The sequence below is a fragment of the Rhyacophila brunnea genome, unplaced genomic scaffold (genome assembly GCF_057557595.1).
Source record: "Rhyacophila brunnea isolate RB1 unplaced genomic scaffold, BYU_Rbru_1.0 scaffold_2, whole genome shotgun sequence".
Lineage (NCBI taxonomy): Eukaryota > Metazoa > Arthropoda > Insecta > Trichoptera > Rhyacophilidae > Rhyacophila > Rhyacophila brunnea.
This window is the reverse complement of record NW_028232859.1, coordinates 43,584,306-43,607,905: the sequence shown is the minus strand read 5'-3', so window position 1 is coordinate 43,607,905 and position 23,600 is coordinate 43,584,306. Positions and strand designations below refer to the sequence as shown.

At 32.6% G+C, this 23,600-nt stretch overlaps 2 protein-coding genes across 5 annotated transcripts in view; one reads left to right on the top strand and one right to left on the bottom strand.

Moving 5' to 3' along the window:
- The window catches only part of nw (narrow), a 47,846-nt gene extending 44,555 nt beyond the window's left edge, over positions 1-3,291 (top strand). Inside the window, exons 4-6 of one of the 2 annotated variants that reach the window (XM_085946857.1) lie at positions 53-284; positions 1,206-1,361; positions 2,057-3,291. In XM_085946857.1, coding sequence (XP_085802983.1) covers positions 53-284; positions 1,206-1,361; positions 2,057-2,624 — 956 coding nt within the window. In that variant the 3' untranslated portion in view covers positions 2,625-3,291. Of the gene's footprint in view, positions 1-52; positions 285-1,205; positions 1,378-2,056 lie in introns of both variants that reach the window. The other variant, XM_085946858.1, reaches the window with a different exon arrangement.
- The window catches only part of LOC147072356 (cytosolic carboxypeptidase 1-like), a 175,996-nt gene that overhangs the window by 119,580 nt on the left and 32,816 nt on the right, over positions 1-23,600 (bottom strand). For all 3 annotated transcript variants that reach the window (XM_085947034.1, XM_085947032.1, XM_085947033.1), the window contains exons 3-19: positions 21,106-21,188; positions 20,931-21,021; positions 18,781-18,927; positions 17,585-17,755; positions 17,136-17,267; positions 15,392-15,523; positions 13,611-13,754; positions 13,243-13,440; positions 11,172-11,427; positions 10,818-11,080; positions 10,281-10,473; positions 10,086-10,199; positions 9,811-9,919; positions 9,520-9,727; positions 8,013-8,185; positions 7,770-7,907; positions 5,642-5,814 (exon numbers count right to left, since the gene is read on the bottom strand). In XM_085947034.1, coding sequence (XP_085803160.1) covers positions 5,642-5,814; positions 7,770-7,907; positions 8,013-8,185; positions 9,520-9,727; positions 9,811-9,919; positions 10,086-10,199; positions 10,281-10,473; positions 10,818-11,080; positions 11,172-11,427; positions 13,243-13,440; positions 13,611-13,754; positions 15,392-15,523; positions 17,136-17,267; positions 17,585-17,755; positions 18,781-18,927; positions 20,931-21,021; positions 21,106-21,188 — 2,725 coding nt within the window. The remainder of the gene's footprint in view (positions 1-5,641; positions 5,815-7,769; positions 7,908-8,012; positions 8,186-9,519; positions 9,728-9,810; positions 9,920-10,085; positions 10,200-10,280; positions 10,474-10,817; positions 11,081-11,171; positions 11,428-13,242; positions 13,441-13,610; positions 13,755-15,391; positions 15,524-17,135; positions 17,268-17,584; positions 17,756-18,780; positions 18,928-20,930; positions 21,022-21,105; positions 21,189-23,600) is intronic.

Below are 23,600 nucleotides of genomic sequence, written 5' to 3'. Positions count from 1 at the left end.
CCCCTAAGTCTGAGAAAGAGAAAAATCATGTTTCATTATTTTAATTTTCCAGGCTACAACAAATACGACTTCTGGACGTCGGGCAACAACCTCGGCACTGACATGTTCTTGTGGATGAGCACGGGACTGCCTTTCAACGCAACCTTCAACTACATGCGTAGGGGAGGCGAGCTGGCGGTGTCGGGGGCAGAGCCCGCGCCTCCTCAGCCTCCTCAGCCCGCCAGCATGGACCCCCTCGATGTGCCGCAGGGTAGCACTGCTCCCCAAAGGACTGCACGTCATGGGTGAGGATTTTGAGATTTTTATATGTAAATGTTCAATTAACAGTACTATGACCAATTTTATTTAACATAATGGCTTTCTGCTAAGAATATAATAGTATTATGTACAGTAAATTTTCATTTATTATAATTATATTATGGAGTTCGGTAGTTTTGACAGAAAATAAGTTATAGTTCGAGTGAGAGAAAGCGATGCAATAAATTAGACGTAAGTAAAGTCGAGAATAGAAATCGTAACAATAATTAACTCCACCATTTGTGCCCCCAGTGCGTACGAAAAGAAATCGCATCTGCGCTAATTCAAGTTTAAATTGTTCCACTATAGTAATTGCGCAATTACTTGGTAGAATTATAATTTTCCTATATTACCTGTATTAAATTCCATAAATTAGTTTTCGTAGTCTATAGCTATTTCGGTTATCAAAGGTTCTTGATCAAAAGTCTTGATAATGGTGAAAATAAAAAAAAAAGTGTCGAAATTGACAATTATTAGTATTTTTTCAATTTTAAGGTGCATGCGTAATTGTAAACAAATAAATTGATTAAAAAACATTTATTGTTATCATTTTTTATTATACTTACCTATATTTGATTGTATTGCCACTCTTCTTGGATTGCTTGAATTAGTCAGTTTGAAAAAAAACTAAACTAAAAATGCTGTCTGTTCATTTTGTCAAAAAATATTATTAATTAGAATGGACGTGAGAAGAAGAAATATTCCATTTATTGAGGTGATAGGACCACCTCACAATGATAACACCCATTAACTAACAACGCTAAATGAATTTGAGTAACGGAACCATACCGTCGATCCAAATGATGTAAAAAGGATCTGCTTTGAAGTCAGTTCAGTCCGCACTGTACTAATTTACAGTGATTAAGTATCAATATATTGTGTAGCTATAACAAATGTTCCCTTTGCAGAACTGAGCACATACTGAGTGACGGATGTGTAGCCCTCAAAGCGCCCACCTTCCACTGGGAGCCGAAGCACTGCGGAGAGATCAAGGACTTCATCTGCGAGCAGACCAGATGCTACTACTACAACTACGGCTCCATCCCCGTCTCTTCGGCGCAGGGGTAAAGCATTTGACAGGTGAGATACGAGCCAAAGCGACTGTACGACCAGTGGCCAGATTCTGAACAGTGCCTTGTCAATAGTCTAATACGCATCGTTGGACAAATGCACCCTGACCGATTGCGTGGCTTCATGATATTTACCGATATCAAGCAAGTTAATTCAATATTGAAGTCATATTAGAAAAGATGTTATCCCTGGCATGGAATCTAGCCTCTGAAAGTATTCACAAAGCCCACCCACCAACAGAATTGGGAACTATCACAATAAACATGTAAAATGACACATCGGTTAATCACAATCATTTTTCTTATCACATGAACTTTCATTATTAATTTTATGACTAACATTCGAAATCATGCTTCTGTCTTAACAATCATGACCACCAGAAAAACATACTTTACTGATTCATTTGGTGGATGGGGGAAACAAGAGCTTTGCTTGGTATCTCATCATGAAATTGCCACATAATATTATTACTTACATAATTATTATTATTTTCAAAAATTTTCAGCCCAGAAAATATAATTAAATTTGCCTTAGACAAAAAAGATTACCTACTTGCTAATTTAAACGAATTGCAAAACAATTGATTTTTTGATTAATAAGTAGGTAAGTCTGCGAAATATTTAAATTTGGCTGAAAGTTTTGACAAATCAAATGCAATGTTCAATGTTTATTTTTTGAATTGTGGCAGGAAGCCCCTTTCCTTGACGACGACAACGACCGCCCCCCCGTTGAGCAGCTCGTCCCCCGTCCCCCCGCGCTCCGAGCACCTGCCGACCCACTTCACCCTCAACGACCTCATCGGAAAACTGCGCCCCAGCTCGCTCGACGGCCTCCAATCGCCGCACTTGAAAGCCGCTTCGGCCCTGGCGCACAAAAATCCGCCGACCATCGACGGTCACTATTCCGGAATTAACCACCATGACCGCGCGCAAGACAGCCAGGGACCGACCGAAAAGGGGGCAACATCGGCACCAAGTACTTACGACGGAGACGCAGACGTCAACGACACCCCCACTCACCTGCCCGTCGACCCTGATAATTCTGTCGACGAAGAGGGATCGGCCACAGTAGGACCTTACAACCGTAATGCTGATTTACAAATGGGGGACGATCCTAACGCTTACGCGGCAGCTCCCTCTAACAGCAATTCGGGTGATGACTACGTCTCCACCATCGAGCCCGACATCGTCACGACATACAAATCGGAAACCATGCAGAAGATCTCCGGCAAAGTGCTCGCAGCTCCGTCCTATTAAGAGTGAATTGTCACTTCAGCTGTGAATATATTTTAGATGTTCCGCACAGTGACCGTGCAGTTTTCGTAATTTACATAATTTAAAAAAGGGGTTTCGAACAACACCTGCAGTTACTTTAAATAGACTTAAATAATAAAAAAATAAGTATTACTACGAGAAGTCTAATCGAGAATTAGAAAAAAGCTATTCACATCACACCGATCGGATCAAACTAGACTTCGGCTGTCAAAACTAAACTGAATTGTTTGCGCAAACAAAATATACCTCAAATTCAGCAATACTTAGCCGGTAAACTTTCCCAAGTGTGAAAATTCTGATACATTCCAAAACTCGGATGCAAAGTTAGAAAGGTTGTGGCAATTTCAGTCATTGAATAGTTAACTTTTAGTAATTAATGATTACTTGCCAGAATCTTACAACTATTAGGTGTCAGAGGGAAAACATAATTTTGTGTTCGAGTTGAAAATATTCGCTCAAAGAGCCGATATGATTATTTCATAAATCTAGGTTTAATGTATAATAATTATACGGTAGATTTATTATATACATCAATAAAAAATGAATAGAAATAGGGACAATGCCTGATATATTATTGTAAATCGTTACACAGGTACAAACCATCTATAAGCCACCATTTCCCATTGCATTAAATCATTTTTATAAGTATAATGATGTGTTTTAATATACCTACCCATGACAACTTGTGTGACATCAATTTACAAGTCACTAACTCAACTAAAGATGTTTAAAAAAAACCTTTTTCTATAGAGATGTACTTAGCCTAAATGTATGAAATTGGACCCTTACAAGTGCTACAAGGTTCATTTGCAGAGAACTTCAAACTACATACTGCTATGAGATTTATTTGCCAATTTACAGGATGTATGAAAAGACAATCTGTCACAATATTTCAGTGGCGAGAGGTGGATGTAGGCTGATAAGATACAACATAAATAATGCACACAGAATTTTGTCAGTCATACTTACTTATTTGTTTTCATTGAACTAAGTATACAATGTGCAGATGGTGCTGGTTAGTTTTAAAATTCGATTAAACCCTGCCTAACCAAACAATAATAGTTTAGGTATGCTATGGGCGATCCTACAAAATAGTGTACACTTTTTCAGTCATACTTATTTGTTTTCGTTGAATTAGAATATATAATATTACAGATGGTGTTTTTTAAATTCATTAATACCTGTCTATACTAAACAATAATCGATAAAAAATATTCTTCTTTCTATAAAATATCTAAAATTATATATGGTTTAATGTCATAATTTTAGATATTTTGTAGATAAATGAATATTTTTATCTACTATGGTATGGATTAACAGAGAGCTCAGCAGAGGCACCTAAATATTACCATAAATAAATATGACCATAAATATTATAATGTAATAATAACTTCATTCGTGACATAAATATGTAACAAATTCACATTTTTTTACAATAATTGTAAGTTTATCTTTGACTTAAAAAAATAAATATATTTTTAATGTTTTCAGATACTTACATATTTATTAATTAAAACAGTTGAAATTGTAAATTATCCAAAAAATTTCTCAAATTGCAAGCTTCGTATTTTTCCGCTAGGTGCCTCTAGGATCACCCTTTTAATTGAATTTAAAAAACTAACAACTTCACATTGTGGTCTTAGTTCAATGAAAACAAATACGTTTGACTGATAAAGTTTAGTGTGCACAATTATTTATGTTGGATCTTAACAGCCTACCTCCACCCTTCACCATTGCAATGAGTAAACAAGCAGTCAACAATACTATGCTTAGGCATTATTATTTAGTTGAAAAATTCTGGAAGATTTGTGAGAAACCGTTTATAACTGTAGTTGAGTTAGTAATCACAATGAATAATAAAAATGAGATTCTTAGCGAGAGTGAGAAAATCGGAATGGCAACTGAGCGATTTTAATATTTGTGTCTTTACCAGCTTAGCTGTGCTTCATATCAAATGTCTAAATTATTTGAACTCAACAAATTTAATAATATAATAAATAATGTATCCGATTAAAATTCATTTGCATTGCATACATAATTTGTACCTTAGAATTAAAAGTGCGGAAGTCACATTTTTATCATTTTTGAGTTAAGTATGCAGATTTAAATGTGTATTCACGTTCTCAAATTTGGGAGTCCAATGTCACATGGTTTTCAAAATACTTACTTCTAAAATGACGGTAGTCCAATTATTATACTTTAAAACTGAAAGAGTGGATGTCCAATTTAAGTCATTTGTGCCTTAAGCTATAGCAAAAAGATTAATTGCAAAAGTGCGGAAGTCCAACATACGCAGTTTTAGTCCGAACGCGAGTGAGTATTTTTACTAGATTAGATTAACTATGTTAAAACTGCTCTCCTGCAAAGTATTGAATAAAAATGAAAGGAAGATAATATGCATCAGATTATCTGTAATAATATTTTGAAGACTTCAAAAATCCAACTTTGATAAATCAATTTAGAAACATTTCAAATAATTATTATATACACATAAGTATTATATTATATACACTGTGAGTGGTTGGCAATTTTAAAAATAATGTTTGTTTATGGTTAATCTATTCACTATAATAACATTTTATGTACCAACTAATAATGCTTAATGTAGGCAATTTGCCTAGGTAACCTGTTGACACAATAATGATAATTCACTATTGATTATAAAAAGCAGAAAAGACCTCAACTTCAAGTTGATCAACGTTGTCCAAATGTGGTTCCCGTTTACCAATTGACTTTCAACTGTCATTCAAAATACAGTGGATGAGTTAAATGAGAATACGGCATTACAGACATGTAGTGTGGCAGGCACGACATTATCAATTTCGTAAGAGCGCATCGTAAATTTGCCCAACAGCTAGTCGAATTGTTTTTCCCTTCCCGAGGACATCCTCAGAGGATATCATTAGTATCCTGTGTTTAAGTTACACGATAGCGGCATAGAGACATATGAAATGCATCAATGCTTGATTATAAATAAACATTTTCAATTGATAACTCACCAGCCATTGATGACGCCTTCAACATTCAGCATCGGAATAATCTTGAAGACGTAGGTGGCTCGTAAATTTTCACTCGCGGAGCTCAGCAAGTTGCCCAACGTGCCGTCCATCACCCAAGACGCATTGCTCTCGCCAGGGTGCACTCGAGAAGTCAGGAAGATTATCTCACGATCCTATGGTAATTGCAACAATTATTAATTATAAATAGGTATGTAAATAGGAAAGAATTAAAATGGATGGTAAGATGTAGTTAAAAAAAAAAAAAATTATAAGAATGGTGTTATCAGAAGAGTCTCTATTTTGAGTACTGACGGATACATGTTAAATAGACCGATGCAATGTAAACTGAAATGAGGCGAACAGCTGTAATAATATACAAGTTGTCATTATATTATGTGTACACCATGGCATCATTTTTATGCTATGGGATCATTTAGAACCTAGCACAACCTATTGTAATCAAGGGATAAGCACCTACGAAGAAGGTTGAGTTAGGTAAGCTTTTATGCTCTCATAGTTCAGATATTTAAAAATGACAACACAAATATGGTCCCCTCCATACCAACCCGTTCCGCATCACACTTGGTCTTAATCAAGCGTATCACGAGGCCCTATGTCTGAATGTGAAGCATCCGCATTTGTTTATGCCTACTAATGACACTCAAGTGTGCTTTAACTGAGTTTACACAGACTTAATTCAATAAAAAGTGTTCTAGGAAAGAGAAGCACAGAGAACTAACAATAAACAAATGAATCTAAATAATTATCATATAGGTATCTAATACAAAAAACAAAGCTAAAACTGTATGAACATACAAAACTATGTAAAGAGGTCTGCACGTCCGCAATAGGACCCCGGATTTTTTTAAATGCTACAAAGTTGGCCATTGTGGTGACCAGGTCGGACGGCCTGATGCGCCTAACAGCTGGGTGGATTAACTCAAGCATCTCTTCCCTTTCGGAGCACATTCTCAGACATTCCCAATTGATGCGATTTGCAACAATATGTTTGTTGGGTAAAAAGTTCAAGTTTGGTAGTGAATCCACCATGGCCGGTCAATAATTGACTGGTATAGTGCTCAGTGGGTCTATTCTATACTTATCGACCGTTAAAGTAATAAATATTATCAAACTTAGGGTAGGTTTGTATCGAAGTATTAGCACTTATTGTAACAATTACAATAGTTGGTTGTAATTGTTGCAATAAGCGCTACATTTTAACAGCGCCTCTCTTGCTGCTTAAAATATAGCACTTATTGCAACAATGCAACCAACTTATTGTAATTGTTACAATAAGTGCTAATACTTTGATACAAACCTACCCTAAGTTTGATAATATCTATCACTTTATCACTTTAGTGATCGATAAGTATAGAATAGACCCACTGGAGTCAGTTTGGGTATTTACAATCGCCATTGTACATGTGGAAGAACAAATATTTGTTTATTAATTTTTTACTTATTTATTTAAAAAAAGACACATTGAGCACATAACAAATTATTAGTTCAAGACGTTCTCAACATGACATTTAGAATAAAAAATACAAGTAAAAGCAAGGTAGAGAAAAAAATAGTTTTGACAGATCACTTTGACGCTTATTGTTTTGTATAGGTACAATTAACGTTAGTGTACATGCACGAGATCAAATCGGTAACATGTAGTTTCTTAGAGCCGTTCAGATGCATTGGGTTACTTAAGATGTAGCCCCCCTCCATAACTCTAAATAATTCTAAAGTGATTCTGAAGATGATTCTAAATGCCTAATTCAGTTTAGTAATAATCTAATGGAGATTGAGATGTTTTTAAGACAATGTAGTAATGCTAGTGGAACTTATTGGGTAGTTTTAGAATAAAAAAAAGTGCTATATACAGTTAGTCTCGCATTAAAAAACTCCAAAAACCCAAAAACTATCCACAAAATTATTTATTTTTCTATATGGGTTGCAAGCCCGTAGCTATACTTAATATTTAAGTTTGCAGACTATGTTAATATACTTATAATACAGACATTGAAGTAAAAAAAAATCAAAAATACCAACATTAATGTCACTGAGTTATCTACTATTCTACTAATAACTAAATAATAAAGAGACATTTTTTTTGCGATGGGCACATAACAGTACTTACTTGGATTGGATTAGTAACAGTATCTTGAGCGGAGATAGTCAGTACAGGTATTTCATTACTGTTCAGAGACAAGCACAGTGTTTCCATCCGAAAGTAAATACTCGGGGGCAGATTTTGTGAAAGAATCCACATTTTAGACTGAAAAGACGTTAAAAAAATATTTTAGTAAATTGTACGTGAGCGAAGGAGTTGAGAATATTTAAATGGCGGCTAATTAACGTACAGAGACAGAAAGAGACTAACCATCATCTGAGAGTATGTGTACGGATAGTGATAAGCTAGGTAACAGACATCGTTGGAGTGTGGGAAATCAATTGTAAAGGTCACAGTCAGATAGCATTTTGACGGGTTTTTACTTTTAACACATTGATAACTATTTCTGTAGTAGCATATATCGGATCCAGCTCTTATCCATCCTAGAAGTCCGAATAAAGACTTTATATAACAGTGGTAAGTATTATTATTTCATTTTGAAATACTTATATATTTAACATTATAATTAAAAAATATGGTAGCACAATTATTAACACTATGAGATTTTAAGAGGCCTGGTTATATAAAACATTATTCCAAACCTACTCTATCTGAATAGTTTTATAATATTCCAGATTACGATACATCTATGAATTTATAAAGGTGAGTTGGGGGTAAGTGCACCTGCAGGGGAATGTAGATCTAATCAACGTGACTAATTCTCTTCTAAAAACATATTTTTTTGTTCATCAAAATACTTGTTTAATTATTATAAGAATTATTACAAGAGCTAAGAAGACAATTATTGAATGTCCACATTTTGATGAAATTATTGAGTACATATGTGGCTACGTTCGTATAAATTGATTACACCAGAGTACGTCAAAAATTGCATTATGGAAGATATACAGTCGAACTTGGTTATTACGAGGAAGATGGGATCGACTGAATTTGCTCGTTATAAGCATTACTCGTTATATCAGAGAATAGGTATTTTTAAATGAGCGGTCACATAACACAAAAATACACAACTAGAATTTTTCTCCGAAACAAGCATGGCATTCATAAACTACAAAAGAAGTTGTTTATTGTAATGAACGCTGGTAGGTATCTACTGACTTCAGCTTGGATTTTTTACATGAAATTTCAACCATATGCGTGGATACTTTTCAATGTTATCGGCGAAAACACCAATTAGGTACTTAGACACTTAACTAGTGTCATAAACGTAATCCGATCGGTCCTACGGTCGGATTTTATTGCTTAGGGTCGAAAATGTTTTTAAACGATCGACACATTAACAGTTATAAGAAAATTTTTGATGATATTTTTGCTCGGTATATCCGATAAGTAGCTCGTTATAAAAGTGAATAATTGTATGTAGGAAATCATAAACTAAAATGTCAACGAATGTTTCCTCATTACATCCGAGATCTCGCTATGTCCGTGATCGTAATAACCGAGTTCGACTGTATTATACAATAATTGTTTACATAGCCATTGTTATGAACTTAATAATAAAATAATAAACATGTAGATAAATTTCCTCACAGGCTCACTTACCCAATTGACTACCTTAGATTGTTCTGTAAGTAATTAATTGAGTTATTATTCCAATAAATCATGTAAGTATTGATAATTAATTACTGAGTGTAATGGAATGAAATAATGAATATTCAGAAATCAATAATATTGTTAATTTTGTTTTTCAATTGTTATGTGAAATAATGGTATGTGTCATGAAAAGATACAGAGCTTAGAATATAAATGAACACACCCGGTCTTCCTAGTGTTGCTTCTTTCACGGAATACATGACGGGTTTCATTCCAAAATTGAATTGGCTGTCGGATTTCTCACAGTTGACGATATTGAACACATAAGACCAGCTGTTTGACATATTGCTCACTTCAAAGTAAAACCAGAGATGCCGCTTATTTGAATTCACATCAGGCATTAAAATCAGATCGTATTCTCTGGGACCGGTCTGTAAATAAAGCAATAGTCAGGAATTATGATGGTAGGTAAAAAAATATGATTATATTATAATGATAACAAATTCTGTTATACCTGTATAACTTTTCTTAGGTTTCCAGATTCGAACCGAGATTCAAAGTCAAGTTTTTTGAATTGGTATTGTCTGCATGATAACTTTTGAACATCTGCATTCCCCAATATTCTGAAATAGATTTTGTTTGCACTCAATCGTACTCAGTAGAAGTAAACAATTATTTGATACAACAACCTTTTATTGGGAATAAAACATTCTATGATCCGAAACAAGTTTTCACAAGAAAAGACAATATAAACTATGAAAATATTATTAATTTATAGTAGTTACCTACCTATCTATGGATTTTGATGAGTCTTCAGAACAAATAGTATCCAAATCGTATACAGTCTCATTCATTAGGTTTTCAGGATTGATAGCTCGGTCAACGCACGTAATAAGTTTTCGCCTAAAAATAAGCCGAAATTGTCATTGTTTGGAGGAATCATAAGTACGAATGTTCTTTCAGAGAGAGTCATTATAGTCTAACCTGCATGTAGACCTTTCTAGCTCATTTAAATATTCTAATTTGTTAAGAGCCTCTCCACCGTGGAGATCAGGATAAGCCACCTTCACAAAAGGAATGATGCTGCGCACTCGTGATGCAATAATTGAATACACTTGGTCAGGGTAGCTCATTGGGAGGAGATCCCTTAGAATCTTAAGATTACACGAGACATTTCCTGAAATAATAAAAAAAGTCATTAGATAATACAGAAATTGAGATTAATTCAATGTCAAGTATAAACAGAGACATCTAGGAATAAGATTCAAAAGTTTATGATATCATTATTATAGGAATATTATAAAACAGTGAAGCCCCAATTTTATGTTCGTTTTGTTTATGACTGACAAAAATATCGTAAACAGCGGAAAAATGAAAATGTATTGAAAAACTAAAAAAAATGTGTTGATATAGCTTTCAGCAATCGATTGGTATACGTATCTCAAAATTGAATTTTTTCACTTTGTCTCACAGTTACTTTCATGTAGCAAATTATAATTATTTATGTTTATGCTAACGTACCTGACACTTTCCTGTATTTTATATCACAGCATAATTGCATTGGTTGGTGAGATTGATTGTCGGAATCACAAAACAATGACGGAGAAGAGTTTACAAACGAAACTTTCAATAAATTGGAATGTTCTGTTCTATTAATATTATAATCAGACGAGGAGATATTTGTAGAAGATCCATCCAATATGCAGCACTTTGAATTGGATCTATTCTTTATCAGTCTTAGTTGTTTTTGTAGGCCACTGAACTCTTTGAAAAATGAGTTATATCTGAAATAAAGTCACAATGAAATGAATAAATTATTATTAAAATTATAATTTGGTATTTATTATTGTTTTTATAAGCAGTCAATTGAAATACCTTTTTAAGTCTTCTAAATCTCTGTAATTTGACTGAAATATATAATTGCTGTTTAGTTGTGTAGTTGTATCATCGGATTGTTTCAATTCATCGTCGATGTTTTCACCTAATAAGCTATCGGTTTCGCTGCCGAAGCTATCGCATTCTTGTTTAAACAAACAGTTGTCCTCTTCGATAGCGTTGTCTTCTTCGGAGCTACTTCCAGAATAGTCATCATTGTCATCTGCGTCTGGTTCATCCAGCACTTTCCATTCGTCTGAAATACAGAGGCAGATATAAATCCATATCAGTTCCAATTAATGTTATAAGCTTTATTTTTGTGTCAAAGACGATATGTAAGTCACAACATGGAATGGAGTTAGATAAATATTTTTCATAATTTTGTTAAGAATATGAAGATGAATCAAAATGAACAGTGCTTTTCGACTTATTTTAAAACAGACATGTCCAACACAATATCAATTGCGGAGTGATTTTGGTCGATTGCATAATATGAATATTGAGTTAATAGTTTCATTGTGATTTTGAAAGGAAAGCATTAATCATTCCTATTTTTCATTTTCATATTCAGCTTAAGGGGGGACATGCTCGTCGAAGGTCAAAATTGACTTTTTATTGTATTTTCAAACCATGATCCTGGACACTCCTTAAACGTTGTAGATAATCTATTTATATAATTTTGAAGCCTTATTATCCTTTATAGTTATTTTAAACATTTGATGACTGCATAAAGTATTTTTGTTACATAAAATAGTATTCTTGTAAACATCTCGCTCTAATGTTTTAGAATATAGTCATATTTCGGTACATAACTGTGCAGTGGTGTTAAGATTTTTTACATTTATTAATTTATAAACGCATTTATGAAACCATTAGTATAATTTATTATTAGATAATTTTTGTAAAATATTCACGATAAAAAATTATATTGATAATCTCTGTGATCCCAAATTTGACAAGAATTAGGCATTTTATTATTCAAAAAATCGGCAAGATTAACACATTTGAAGATGATTCTAAAGATACTTATTATAAACTATGTCTTTGACCATTCAAGTGTGATAAACATCTTATGAATAATGATTGCTTTATAATAATTATTGACCTAAGAATAAGGTAGTGTTTTTTTGAAATACGCCATTTCTTTTTTCATTCCCTAGTGGTTAAACTACAACATACGGCCGTAGCCATACATTGACAAACTATAATTGAAGTAGGGAGTAAAATTATGTTAACGCGCGTGTTTGAACATGTTTGCGTGTTTTAAAAGAATACTATTTTATGTAACAAAAATAGTTTATGCAGTCATCAAATGTTTAAAATAACCATAAAGGATAATAAGGCTTCAAAATTATATAAATAGATTATCTACAACGTTTAAGGAGTGTCCAGGATCATGGTTTGAAAATACAATAAAAACTCAATTTTGACCTACGACGAGCACGTGGGCCGTTAAATGAAAATCGTTTTCAATTAATGACGAGGAAGCTCGCTTGACCTTGTAGTACCATTTGGTTTAAAATCAATCAAAACAACCAATCACTAACTGCCTACCGCAGGAGTGAGTTAAAGAGAAGATGTAAATCGCTGTGGCTAAAACTAAGGCGTAGTTCCTCTCACAATCCCGCAGTGGGCTCTTGCACCGTGGGAGAGTAGTTTGATAATGAGCGCAATGAGTGTACAAAAGAAGACCAAAATTTATCATTTTCGTGACAAATAATCGGAAACTGAGTATTTCTTTATGATGGTGTAAAAGAAGGGTTGTTTAATTTGTGATACCCCAGTGTCCTCAGCCCAATATAAAACATTTATTCGAGTTGAAGAATGACAAAGGGAAAGTGTGTGGATCACAGCCTACTTGAAGTTGGACTTGCCTGTTTTATAGTATATCCCGAAAAATCGATTACTGCTTTGAATAATTTTCCTACCCATATTTAAAAAAATCATATAAATGGTACATACAATAACTCAATTTCAAGTTTTTGACTTGCTAACTCTTTTTTTGACTCGTGTATTATCATCAGAATATAGACTTATATCTCAGGTTTATATTATTTAAATAATACATTACCACTCGCAATATTTGACAGGTTAAACACAGCAGGACTCGTCGCTATCACAGGTAATGCCTTGTTATTCAAACAAAGGCAGATAATTGAGCAAACTTTCCCAACAAGACGGTCAAATGACTCTTCATCGGGGCACCCGGTGCAGAATCTATGAAGAACCTGAATATGCTTTTTAGTAGCCAAAGTTCTGCGACCAGATTCTGGAATATAACGGAAAAAGTTTCAATCAAACTGTCAACGATTTATTAATTTAAAGCTTAGAGTAATATTTCACAGATGGCACTGCCATAATTTATTATCGAGTCAACATATTTTATTATAGAGTATTGATATAAAAAAAAGTATACTGGTATATTAAACAAAACCTTACTTATAATGCAAATATGCTGCAATGTCTGTAGAATATGAGAGCAGAGTTTGAGTCTCATTCTGCCTTCATATTTATCCCAACGGTCGAATACTCGCATTACTAAGTGTATGACTCCAGTTTTAACCATCTGTATACAGCACACCTCTAAAAAAAAATTTGTACCTAGTTACTGTGTATCGAAGACGATTATAATCAGTGATAATTTGTCAGACACAAGCCGAAAAGACTCGACCACATTATTCAAGAAATTCTATGACGTATTTCTAATTAAGATATTCAAGACCACTACCTCAGATATTGGGTTTCAAAAAGAGATCATTGTCATTGTGGAAGGTGAGATACAAAATAATATTGCTAGACAAATAAAAGTGGCCAAATATTCTTGAGTGTAGTGTTATAACAGTGGCGAAGAGTGGAGGTAGGCTGTGGTGACTCGACATACATAGTTCACACTGAACTTTGTAAATAATTATATGATTTAATCATTAAATTTTAATGGCAAAATTTTAGATATTTTATAGATAGAAGAATATTTTGTATCTATGATGGTGTAGTTTCGGCAAGTTTCGATTGAATTTTAAAAACTTACCGACGCCATCTACAATGTATATTCTTAGTTCGATGAAAACAAATAAGTATGACTGAAAAAGCTTAGTGTGCACTATTTTTATCGGATGTCCACAGTCTACCATCATCCTTCGCCACTGTATTATTATAATACATGGTCTTGATTAGGGAATCCAATCCCAAGCCAAAATTCTGATCCCGGGATTTCGGGATTACAATTTGACAATACCGGGCTAGGCATTTTTTTCCATTGCTAATATAACATTTTTATATTTACAAATAACATTGATAAAATCGGTCAAAAATAAATCTAGTATAATTTATACTAGTTAAGACATTTATTGTTAATCAATATTGAATACGTTCAATCTTGGAAATACACAAGTTTAATGGAGTAAATAATATTGTAATATAAATAATAATGTGAATTATGAGATTGCTGTTTCTGATAGTAAAGACATAATGAATGGATTAGCGAGATTTAAAATAGTAAAGCAAATAATCATGGTGTACTTATGGCCTTTCCGCTTCATTAATCTAATTATTAGTCAGCCAAATATGAAACTGCCGTAAAACGTATGATATCATGGTGGAATTACTTTGTTAAAAGTGCGAAGCATTGTTTTCTTCCAAATTTTTAATAATTCATGTGAAAAAATAAAATGAATCGGCAACCTACACATGGGTATAAATCAAACTTCATTCAAACTCAGTTTATTTCTAATGTAGTTATTTTTTATTAAAAGTATTTTTTCTGTTATATTTTCGCTTTTATTTTATTTTCCATAAAAATTGATAAAAAAATCAATCCCGAAATCCCGGGATTATGTTTATCAATCCTGGGATTCATAGGTATTGAAAATAGCCCGGGATTGGAATCCCTAGTCTTGATATAGGCGCTGACATTCTTGATTATATTTATATCAAACACCAAAAAATAAATAATTGCAATAATAAATGTGTAACTAAATATTGGCTAGGCACTGCAAAACTGTAAATCATTTTTGAATGGATATATAATATTCGTTTCAATTGAGCCTCGCACTTGATAGGATTGGCTGTGATTGCAGGGAGAAGGGGAGTCATCTGAAATGATGGAATCTGTGGGGGGTATAAGAAAGTACTGAGTGTCGTTTTTGAGAATCAGATAAATAATCATTTTGTATTCCTAGATGGTAATGATTGTTGATGCACAAACTATGAGATTGGCTTACTATTTCTGCTGAGATAATCTACCGTGTCTAAGCATAATCTTAAACGTGCTGTCGGAACGTAACCAAGGGAGAGAATAACTTTTTCATATGTTGCCACAATTCCATCACGTACAAGTATCGCAGATGTGGTAGCTAGAAATAGAAATAAAATATAATTAAGTACAATGATTTTAAGAAATTTGTCATTAGAATTTTTATTACAATAAATGAATACGTGTATTAATTAAGGCGCTAAGTACCAAAAAAATATAAACTGACATTTTTATAGAAAAATGTTCTAGATAGCAACGCCAATAACTTCAACTATAGTCTAAGTGCCTCAAGCAAGTCAAAAAAATACAGCAAAATAATTAAACAAGTCGACGTTGTAAGTCCGTTGGCGTGTTTTATTTATAATGGTGTAAGTAGCACTGCAGTGGTCAACGGCATTCAATATAAAATAGCTGACAATGGTGTGTTGACACTTGCGAGTTCTTAATACCTAAAATTATAGAAGCTGCCGTGATTGCTTCACACTGTAAAACTACATTTTTCAAAAGGTCTGCTTCATGAAATTTTACTGCAATGACTCGGTATTTTGTAACTACAGGCAATACTACTTTTTGGTACTTAGAGCCTTATTTAATACACGTATTCAAATGGTTTTAAAGACAAATTTACAGTTAAAATTACGTGGTTCGGGGGCAAAAGTGTTTACTCACGTTTTGATGAAAATAAGATTTTAATTCTACGGTGCAAACAGAATTCTATTCCTTTTTTGTGTGTTTTATTCGTTTTTATATAATTGATTTTGACAAAAAATTTCCATTATAGAAGTTCTTTTGTCATGTCTCATCTCATATTGTAATGTTTATCAGATGCATTATTTTTTCAATTTTGGTGTCTTTGAACTCGGGATGTGTCTTGAATCGATGGGGTTTATACCATCGCTGTTAAAAATGTAGCAGTTATGACGATGGGATAAGTTGGTGCAATGGAGTGGGTAGTTGGGATGATGAAATCCTAAATAAATGTGTGGTGAATTGGTTGTTATTCATGACAAGCCAACTGCAGCCCCTTGGCTCTTCAGTTACTAAACCATTTAAAAATTAATTATTTAACATTGTGGATGGATAAAATATATTGTTTATAAATAAATATTGGTATTTAAAAATAAGGATGTACCTTACAATCAATGCAATATGGTATTGTTATTTCAAACTTTTAATGGTACAACCTATCAAAAAATCTAATACACAATAAATAAATGCAAAATAGTAATAAATAGCATTTTGAAAACTTCAACAACTGTATTATTCTAAATGTGTTTATCTGAGATACAAGACCTTTTACCCGAGAACCAAAGAGTATATCGTCTCTGTTCTGGCAGAACACACTAACTGGAGAATACTAGTTTTGAGTAATTTGACTTTGAAGTTGTTAAAATGTTTGAAATGGTCTATCATGTGAGTTTATTAAGTAATCGTAAAAAAGGATGACTTTAAAATAAAGATGTTTATTTATTAAAAAGGTTTCCAGACGGTAAAGTTCGAAATAAGGAACATTTTGGTATAACTAACTCAATATGTAATTTTTTCGAATTAGTGTCTTATGCCAGAACAGTGACGATATTATTGTTAGGGTACTTACACATAGCATTATTATTAATTTTTGAACAATTGTTAGTTGAATAATTATGATGGTCAAATAATTATTCGAATCAAAAACAAATCAAAGAAGTCTATTATGTATTTAAAATGCTTACGATTTTTGGACAGTTGTTTCATTATGTTCAGAAGTGGAAACAAAACTTTAGTATTGGTGTAGTGCATTTTCAAAAGGCTGTGCATTGTCTTTACTCCACTCAGGATGCGAATCTTTACGGAAAATTTTGCATCTGAAATATTAGAGAACAAATTATTATCAATAATTTTAGATTTCGAGAAGGTAGCTAGTAAACTAATTCGGTACTATTTTTTGTACTAAGTATCATAATTTTATTGTGGTTATCTAAAGTTTTTAATGGTTCCTAAGAGAATAATTCAATAAACGAAAATGAACCAATAAATAATAATTAATTTAATGAGTTAAAATAATTGATCATTCTGTATTATATTAATTGATACTAGTTGATAAACTGATTCAGAGATGTCTCTTGTAAATTAAATATATAATTCACTCTTACATAATAATTATTGTGATAACCGTAGGTACCTTTCTGGGAGAGTTGACTCAATATCCAAAGCAAGTCGTACAAGAGTAGTTCCAAATTACCACTGTTTGGATCCTTTTTGTTATTAATGTGAAAAATAACTCTTGTTATGGTGGCTGTTGCATTTTGACGAACCATGTGTGTGATTGCCAACTGCCGAGCAGCGTTGTTTGCTGCAATTTAAAATAAAGTCTAATCAGCTATAATCTATATGAAAATCCAATTGTAGTTATCAAAATGAGAATTTTCATTTCTGTTGTAATGTAGTTTGTGGAAGAAGCATGATGGAAATGACATCATCATTATTAAGAAGCCAAAATATCCAAGACTTTGAACTAATAATTATTATTTTAATCTTAAGTTTAGGTACATAAAAATGTTCATTATAAACCATAGAATGGGGAGATAAGTAATGGAAAATGTTATTTGAGGAGTCTATTTTCAACACCCAATAAGTCAACATATGGTCAAAATCTAACAAAAAATATGTATCTACATATGATAATATCGTTATAATAGGTATGTAATTGCACACAGTATGTATTTATACATAGAAAATCTTTAAAAAATTAATAATTCACTGAATAATTAAAATAATACAAATAAATGCTGACATAACGATTTTAATCCATATATTTGTTTTAATCAAAGATTTATTGGCCAATAATTGTTACCTGAAAATACAATACATTTAAAATAAATATTTGTATATCAAAATATGGCTTGACATACAAATACCGAAATGTGTACTTAACAGTTTTTGAAAATAAACGTCTCATTTCATATTATAATAGATTATGCAGATAGTAAAACATTATAGATAGATTCATTATAAAAAAAACAGAAATAAGTATTATTACAGTCCTTGAAAATATTTACATATGGTATAATACGACAACGCAACCGGGTGATAAAAGCTAAAACATATTTACAGAAAACTTAAACACGTTAATGATGTTTAACCTACACTGCAATAGATGGTGTTGTTAATTAATGGTATTCCAGAAACTCTATTTAGACACTAACAAATTTCCGTATCAAAGGTAAAACTCATTAAGTGAAACAGTTAATTGTTGCACTTAATGAGTTTTGTCTCTGATAGAACAATTAATTATTTGATTGCAGCAGTTGTTTTAGTAGTTATCAAAGCGCAGCACAGCAGAGCTCAAGACGAATGTTGTTTTTGATAATAACATACCCTTTTTGGCTGCAATTTCTTTAGGGCCCAGTTCAACGGCGGGAGGAATGAAAACTTTTGAAATGCAAGATGATTTTAATGCATTTTCTTGGTCTTGGTCGGCGTTGATATCGATGGAGTTCTTCTTATTAACTGCTTTCCGAAGCGCTGCAGGTTTTCAATTAATGATTTACATTTCCAGTAATGTGTACATTGGGTTGAAAATGAATGTAGTGGATTTACTATGTCAATAATGAGAGTGATTTTTTTAAAGTTAAAATTTCATTTTATACCAACAGATGACTCTAAATATATGTATATTTTTATCAGTAGATTATAACAATTTATTATTGGAATGTAATACTACTAGCGGTATCTAGTGACAGAACACGACACACGTAATTTAATACAATAATTTACTAATAACTTTCATTTTAAATAATCAACACGAATCTGAAAAGACTAAGATATTTTTGAATTCTTTTTAGTTAGGTAAGTAATAAAAAACTTAGAAATTAAAAAAATTATGAAGTGTGGGTTTTTTGGAAAATAGAATATTTTTATTAGTAGATACTTAACTACATATTATTTTATGAATATTTTTATCATTAAAATTTAATTTGATAAGTTTTTTAAAAGGTCAGATGATGATATATTAAATGAAAAAAAATGACAATAAAAATTATTCATAAATGTAAATAATAAAATGGAAATTTCAAATTCACTCGCTTTCAATAATGTAAACAATGCAACGTTTTTTTTTTTTAATAAGATTAACTTAGTTAAACCGTTAAAAATTGCGCGTCCGTTAAACACTCGAGTTTCATTAGTGATTAGTACATAACTACTTCGTATTTTATGCATATTTTTATCATTAAATGTTGTTTAATAAGTTATTTGTAAACACATCTAGAAAAGAGGAGACTTTGGGATCAGGGTATCATTGGTGCATCAGGATTTTTTCAACTGGTTCTTTTCTCATCCAAATTTTTTTTTTCAATGAAAATATTAGAATATTCCACTGCACCCCTGTAAGCCAACCACTTGCGGCACGTATTTACACTTTTCTACTGTTTAATAACTTAATACTGATATATTTCATTTTATATAATACTGCTTTAATAATATTTATTTGTTTCTAAATGTCATGCTGTGACCGTCTTAAATCATTAATTTATAATGTTCTTTATATGTAAAATAAATAAATTTTTGAATTAAAACCACAAGGCGCCGTGCCGCACACTTTGGTAACCCCTGATTTAAAGTGTAAATTATGAGAAAAATTTATTAAATTGCATGCTTCAAAATATTCACTCGATACCGCTGGTTGAACTACAGTTACACTGCACTTTTTATTTATTATTTTTGTTTAATGATGAGGGTTTTAAATGTATAGGTATATTATGTATATAAAGAAAAGTAAGTTAAATACCTATTAAAACTTTTCACGAATAAAGATTCGTGGTGGGAAACTAAGTGAAATAGTCATTATTATTCAGAAATAAAGACATTCCAGAAGCCGAAGACGAAGATCTAGCCGACCACGTACATGATGGAGTGATAGTGTCGAGTCGGATTTAAACATATCGGTTGTCCAAAACTGGACAGAAGTGGCTTTGGAAAGATCTAGATGACGACGGATGCTGGAGGAGGCCAAGACCCAAATACACAGAATATCGTTCGAAAGGACAAATATAAAACTTGGCAATAATGGAATAGCTAAAAGTATAATTTAGTCCCAATGGTGGAGTATTTGGTCGGACGCCCGCTTCAGAAACCGTAAATGAGAGTTCGTATAGCTCGTTTTTCAATTTGGGTTTGCTTCAGAAGAAGGATGCAATAAGTTGGATAAGGGGCTATTCAATAACTATCCCTCGTGTAAAGTCTGGGCGAATGCCCAAGTTCAAGCGATGGCCATCATCAGTAAGTAATCATTGTTTCTAGATGTTTAATAATATATAATTAAAAATCCTTAATAAAAATATAACTGCTGTATGATTTTACAAGCATATTTTTTCATTAAATCATAAAAATACGCTGATCATTAGAAATAGAATGTAATAGTAGATAGATAGTGTATTTATGTATATAAGAACTGGGTAGGTATATGTGGCTATCAAAATTATATCTTTGATATAACATGTAATGAATCGAAGAAGGATGATAGATACCTCTGATGATTTTACCTTTACCAGGTTTAAGGCAGATGGCTTCGCGAATGATTCCCGCCAAATTATTGCTGGTACCGATGTCACGTGATATCTGAAAAAAATAGAAAAAGTCACTAAAGGACATTTCTGTTGATTTTATCTTATTTTAAATACAATGTTTGTACAAAAAACTCACTTCCAGTAATGACGTAATCATCAGGAGAAACGATGAATTTTCCTTCCATAACTTGTCCAATGTCGATTGGCGGGCACTGGCATCTGAAAGAAAAACACAAGTTATGTAGTTACTACGTGGTGTTTTATGTATAAGACAACAAATGCTTTCAAAAGCATAAAAAAACAACATTACCATTACATAGATTTCACGCCAAATGGTTTTTTTTATTACGACTAATATTCGATTGAAAAAAACTTAATCAAATAAATCACCGGCTGTATAAAAATAATAATGCAAAATTATTTACGGAGAGAAAAGCTCTTGAAAAAGCTCTCTCAAATAATATCGTGGCTATTTGTATCATATAGTTTGTCCAAAGCTGTCTATTATTTGGTGCAAAGAAAGCTGCGCAACGAATTTTCTCTTAACGTGTCTCCGGAAGTAAATATTGCTCGTCAACACACTCCAACGTTTTCAGCGAAAGTCGTTTTCTTTTAATATCCCAGCTTAGGAAAACCGGTGGCCTACGACGCGACTCTATTTCCGAAAGGATTTAAATTTGCTAGACACGATTTCAGATAAATTTATATTATGCATTCAATATAATATTATAAACTATAAGATACTTTTCTACGTATCTATAGCAATTTCAATCAGTGACGTCCCTAGATAAAATGCCGCTCCTAGGCAGCGCCAAAATGCCGCCTCATTTGTTCATACATTATTTTTATAATCCTTTCATGAGTCCAATATCTATGAAATGTATTGTATGGATACATTACTTACCAAATATCAGACTAATTTTATTATTCGCAAATCTGCACGTGTCGTTTCTGGTCACCAAGGACGTCGAAGGGCAACGGAAATAAACTAGATATCGCGAACCCGACAAAAACAGTGAACTATTTTTTTTAATGGAAAGATATTTTCGTGGTTACTAAGTTAAGGTACTTAGCTATTTCTATATATTTCAAATGATTTGCCGACGCTTAATCTGCCTAGCCCCACGGGACGTCATTGATTTCAATACATTTTTTTTCAGTTTTAACAGATTGACATGATAGAAACCTATTTCATTAGCTATCGCCCGCGTGAAATACGGAAAGAAATAGTAGATACCGAATGAAGGAATAGGCTGATATTAGTGGCTTTGGGAACTATAATAGTGTATATTATTATTATGAAGTTTTTTATATAACTAAAAGATATCGGACGAAGTTTTTCGTGAGTTAATGACGCTCTAGAATGATCTGAAGAGATTGATAAAATACTAATAATTATACGTCATGTTGCATGTATGAAGTATTAATTTCGAAGGTTTCATATTCATGTCCAGTAGGAAGACGCGTGTGAAAAGCTTATTGCTAAGGAAGTGTCAACGTAATGGAGGTGGATTTTGGCATTCAGCCAGTTTTGCTTGGAAGTAGTTCGACGATTTACCTATCTAGACTTTGATGTCAGAATTTAATTCACTGATGTTGATAAATAAACAACAGTAATTAAAACCAATTAGTGGACGTAACGTTGGCGTTAAAAACTATTCCATTTCAAATTATGTAGCTGTTCCTGATATATTGTAGTGTATCTTTAGTGCATTCACTAAGTAATAATACATACTATTTTTAAAATAATACCCCGTTTACACGTGCATGGATTTACTGCTGACAGTACGTATTATCGCGGCCATAACAAGAAAATGCACGTGTAAACATGTATTATTCTGGAAGTTGCAAGATTGCATGCATGAATCAAAAAAAATCGGAAGCTTGAATGAATTTTTACGTAACAGTTGGATTTGTTCGATATCTGCGCCTGCACAGTAGAACGATAGTGGCAAACCTCCCGGTAAAAAAACGAACTACACCGTGCAGAATCATTTTGAGGTTAATCGATTTTCACTTCCTGTCAAATAGTACTATAAAAATATGACAACATCGCGTCTTGCTTATTCTTGAATATACAGTCAGCACTTTTAGCAATACACAACAGTTGTTATCGCGATAGTTTAAAATACACACGATTGTTGCAAGTGAATCCATGCACGTGTACAGATGCTACGAGTATAACGTTAGGGTAGTAGCACAACTAGTGGGTCTATTCTATGCTTATCGACCGCTAAAGTGATAAAGTGATAAATATTATCAAACTTAGGGTAGGTTTGTATCAAAATATTAGCACTTATTGTAACAATTACACGAAGTTGGTTTTTATTGTTGCAATAAGTGCTATATTTTAACAGCACCTATCTTGCTGCTGTTAAAATATCGCACTTATTGCAACAATAAAAACCAGCTTCGTGTAATTGTTACAATAAGTGCTAATATTTTGATACAAACCTACCCTAAGTTTGATACTATTTATCAAGTTAGTGTTCGATAGGTATAGAATAGACCCATAGGTCTAATTAAATTACCGCTTTTGCTTCAAGACATATCATTCATATCATCAAAAGTCTCCATTCTTTTCAAAACACAAATACACACAATATTAATAAAAGAAAATCAGGTGCAGTG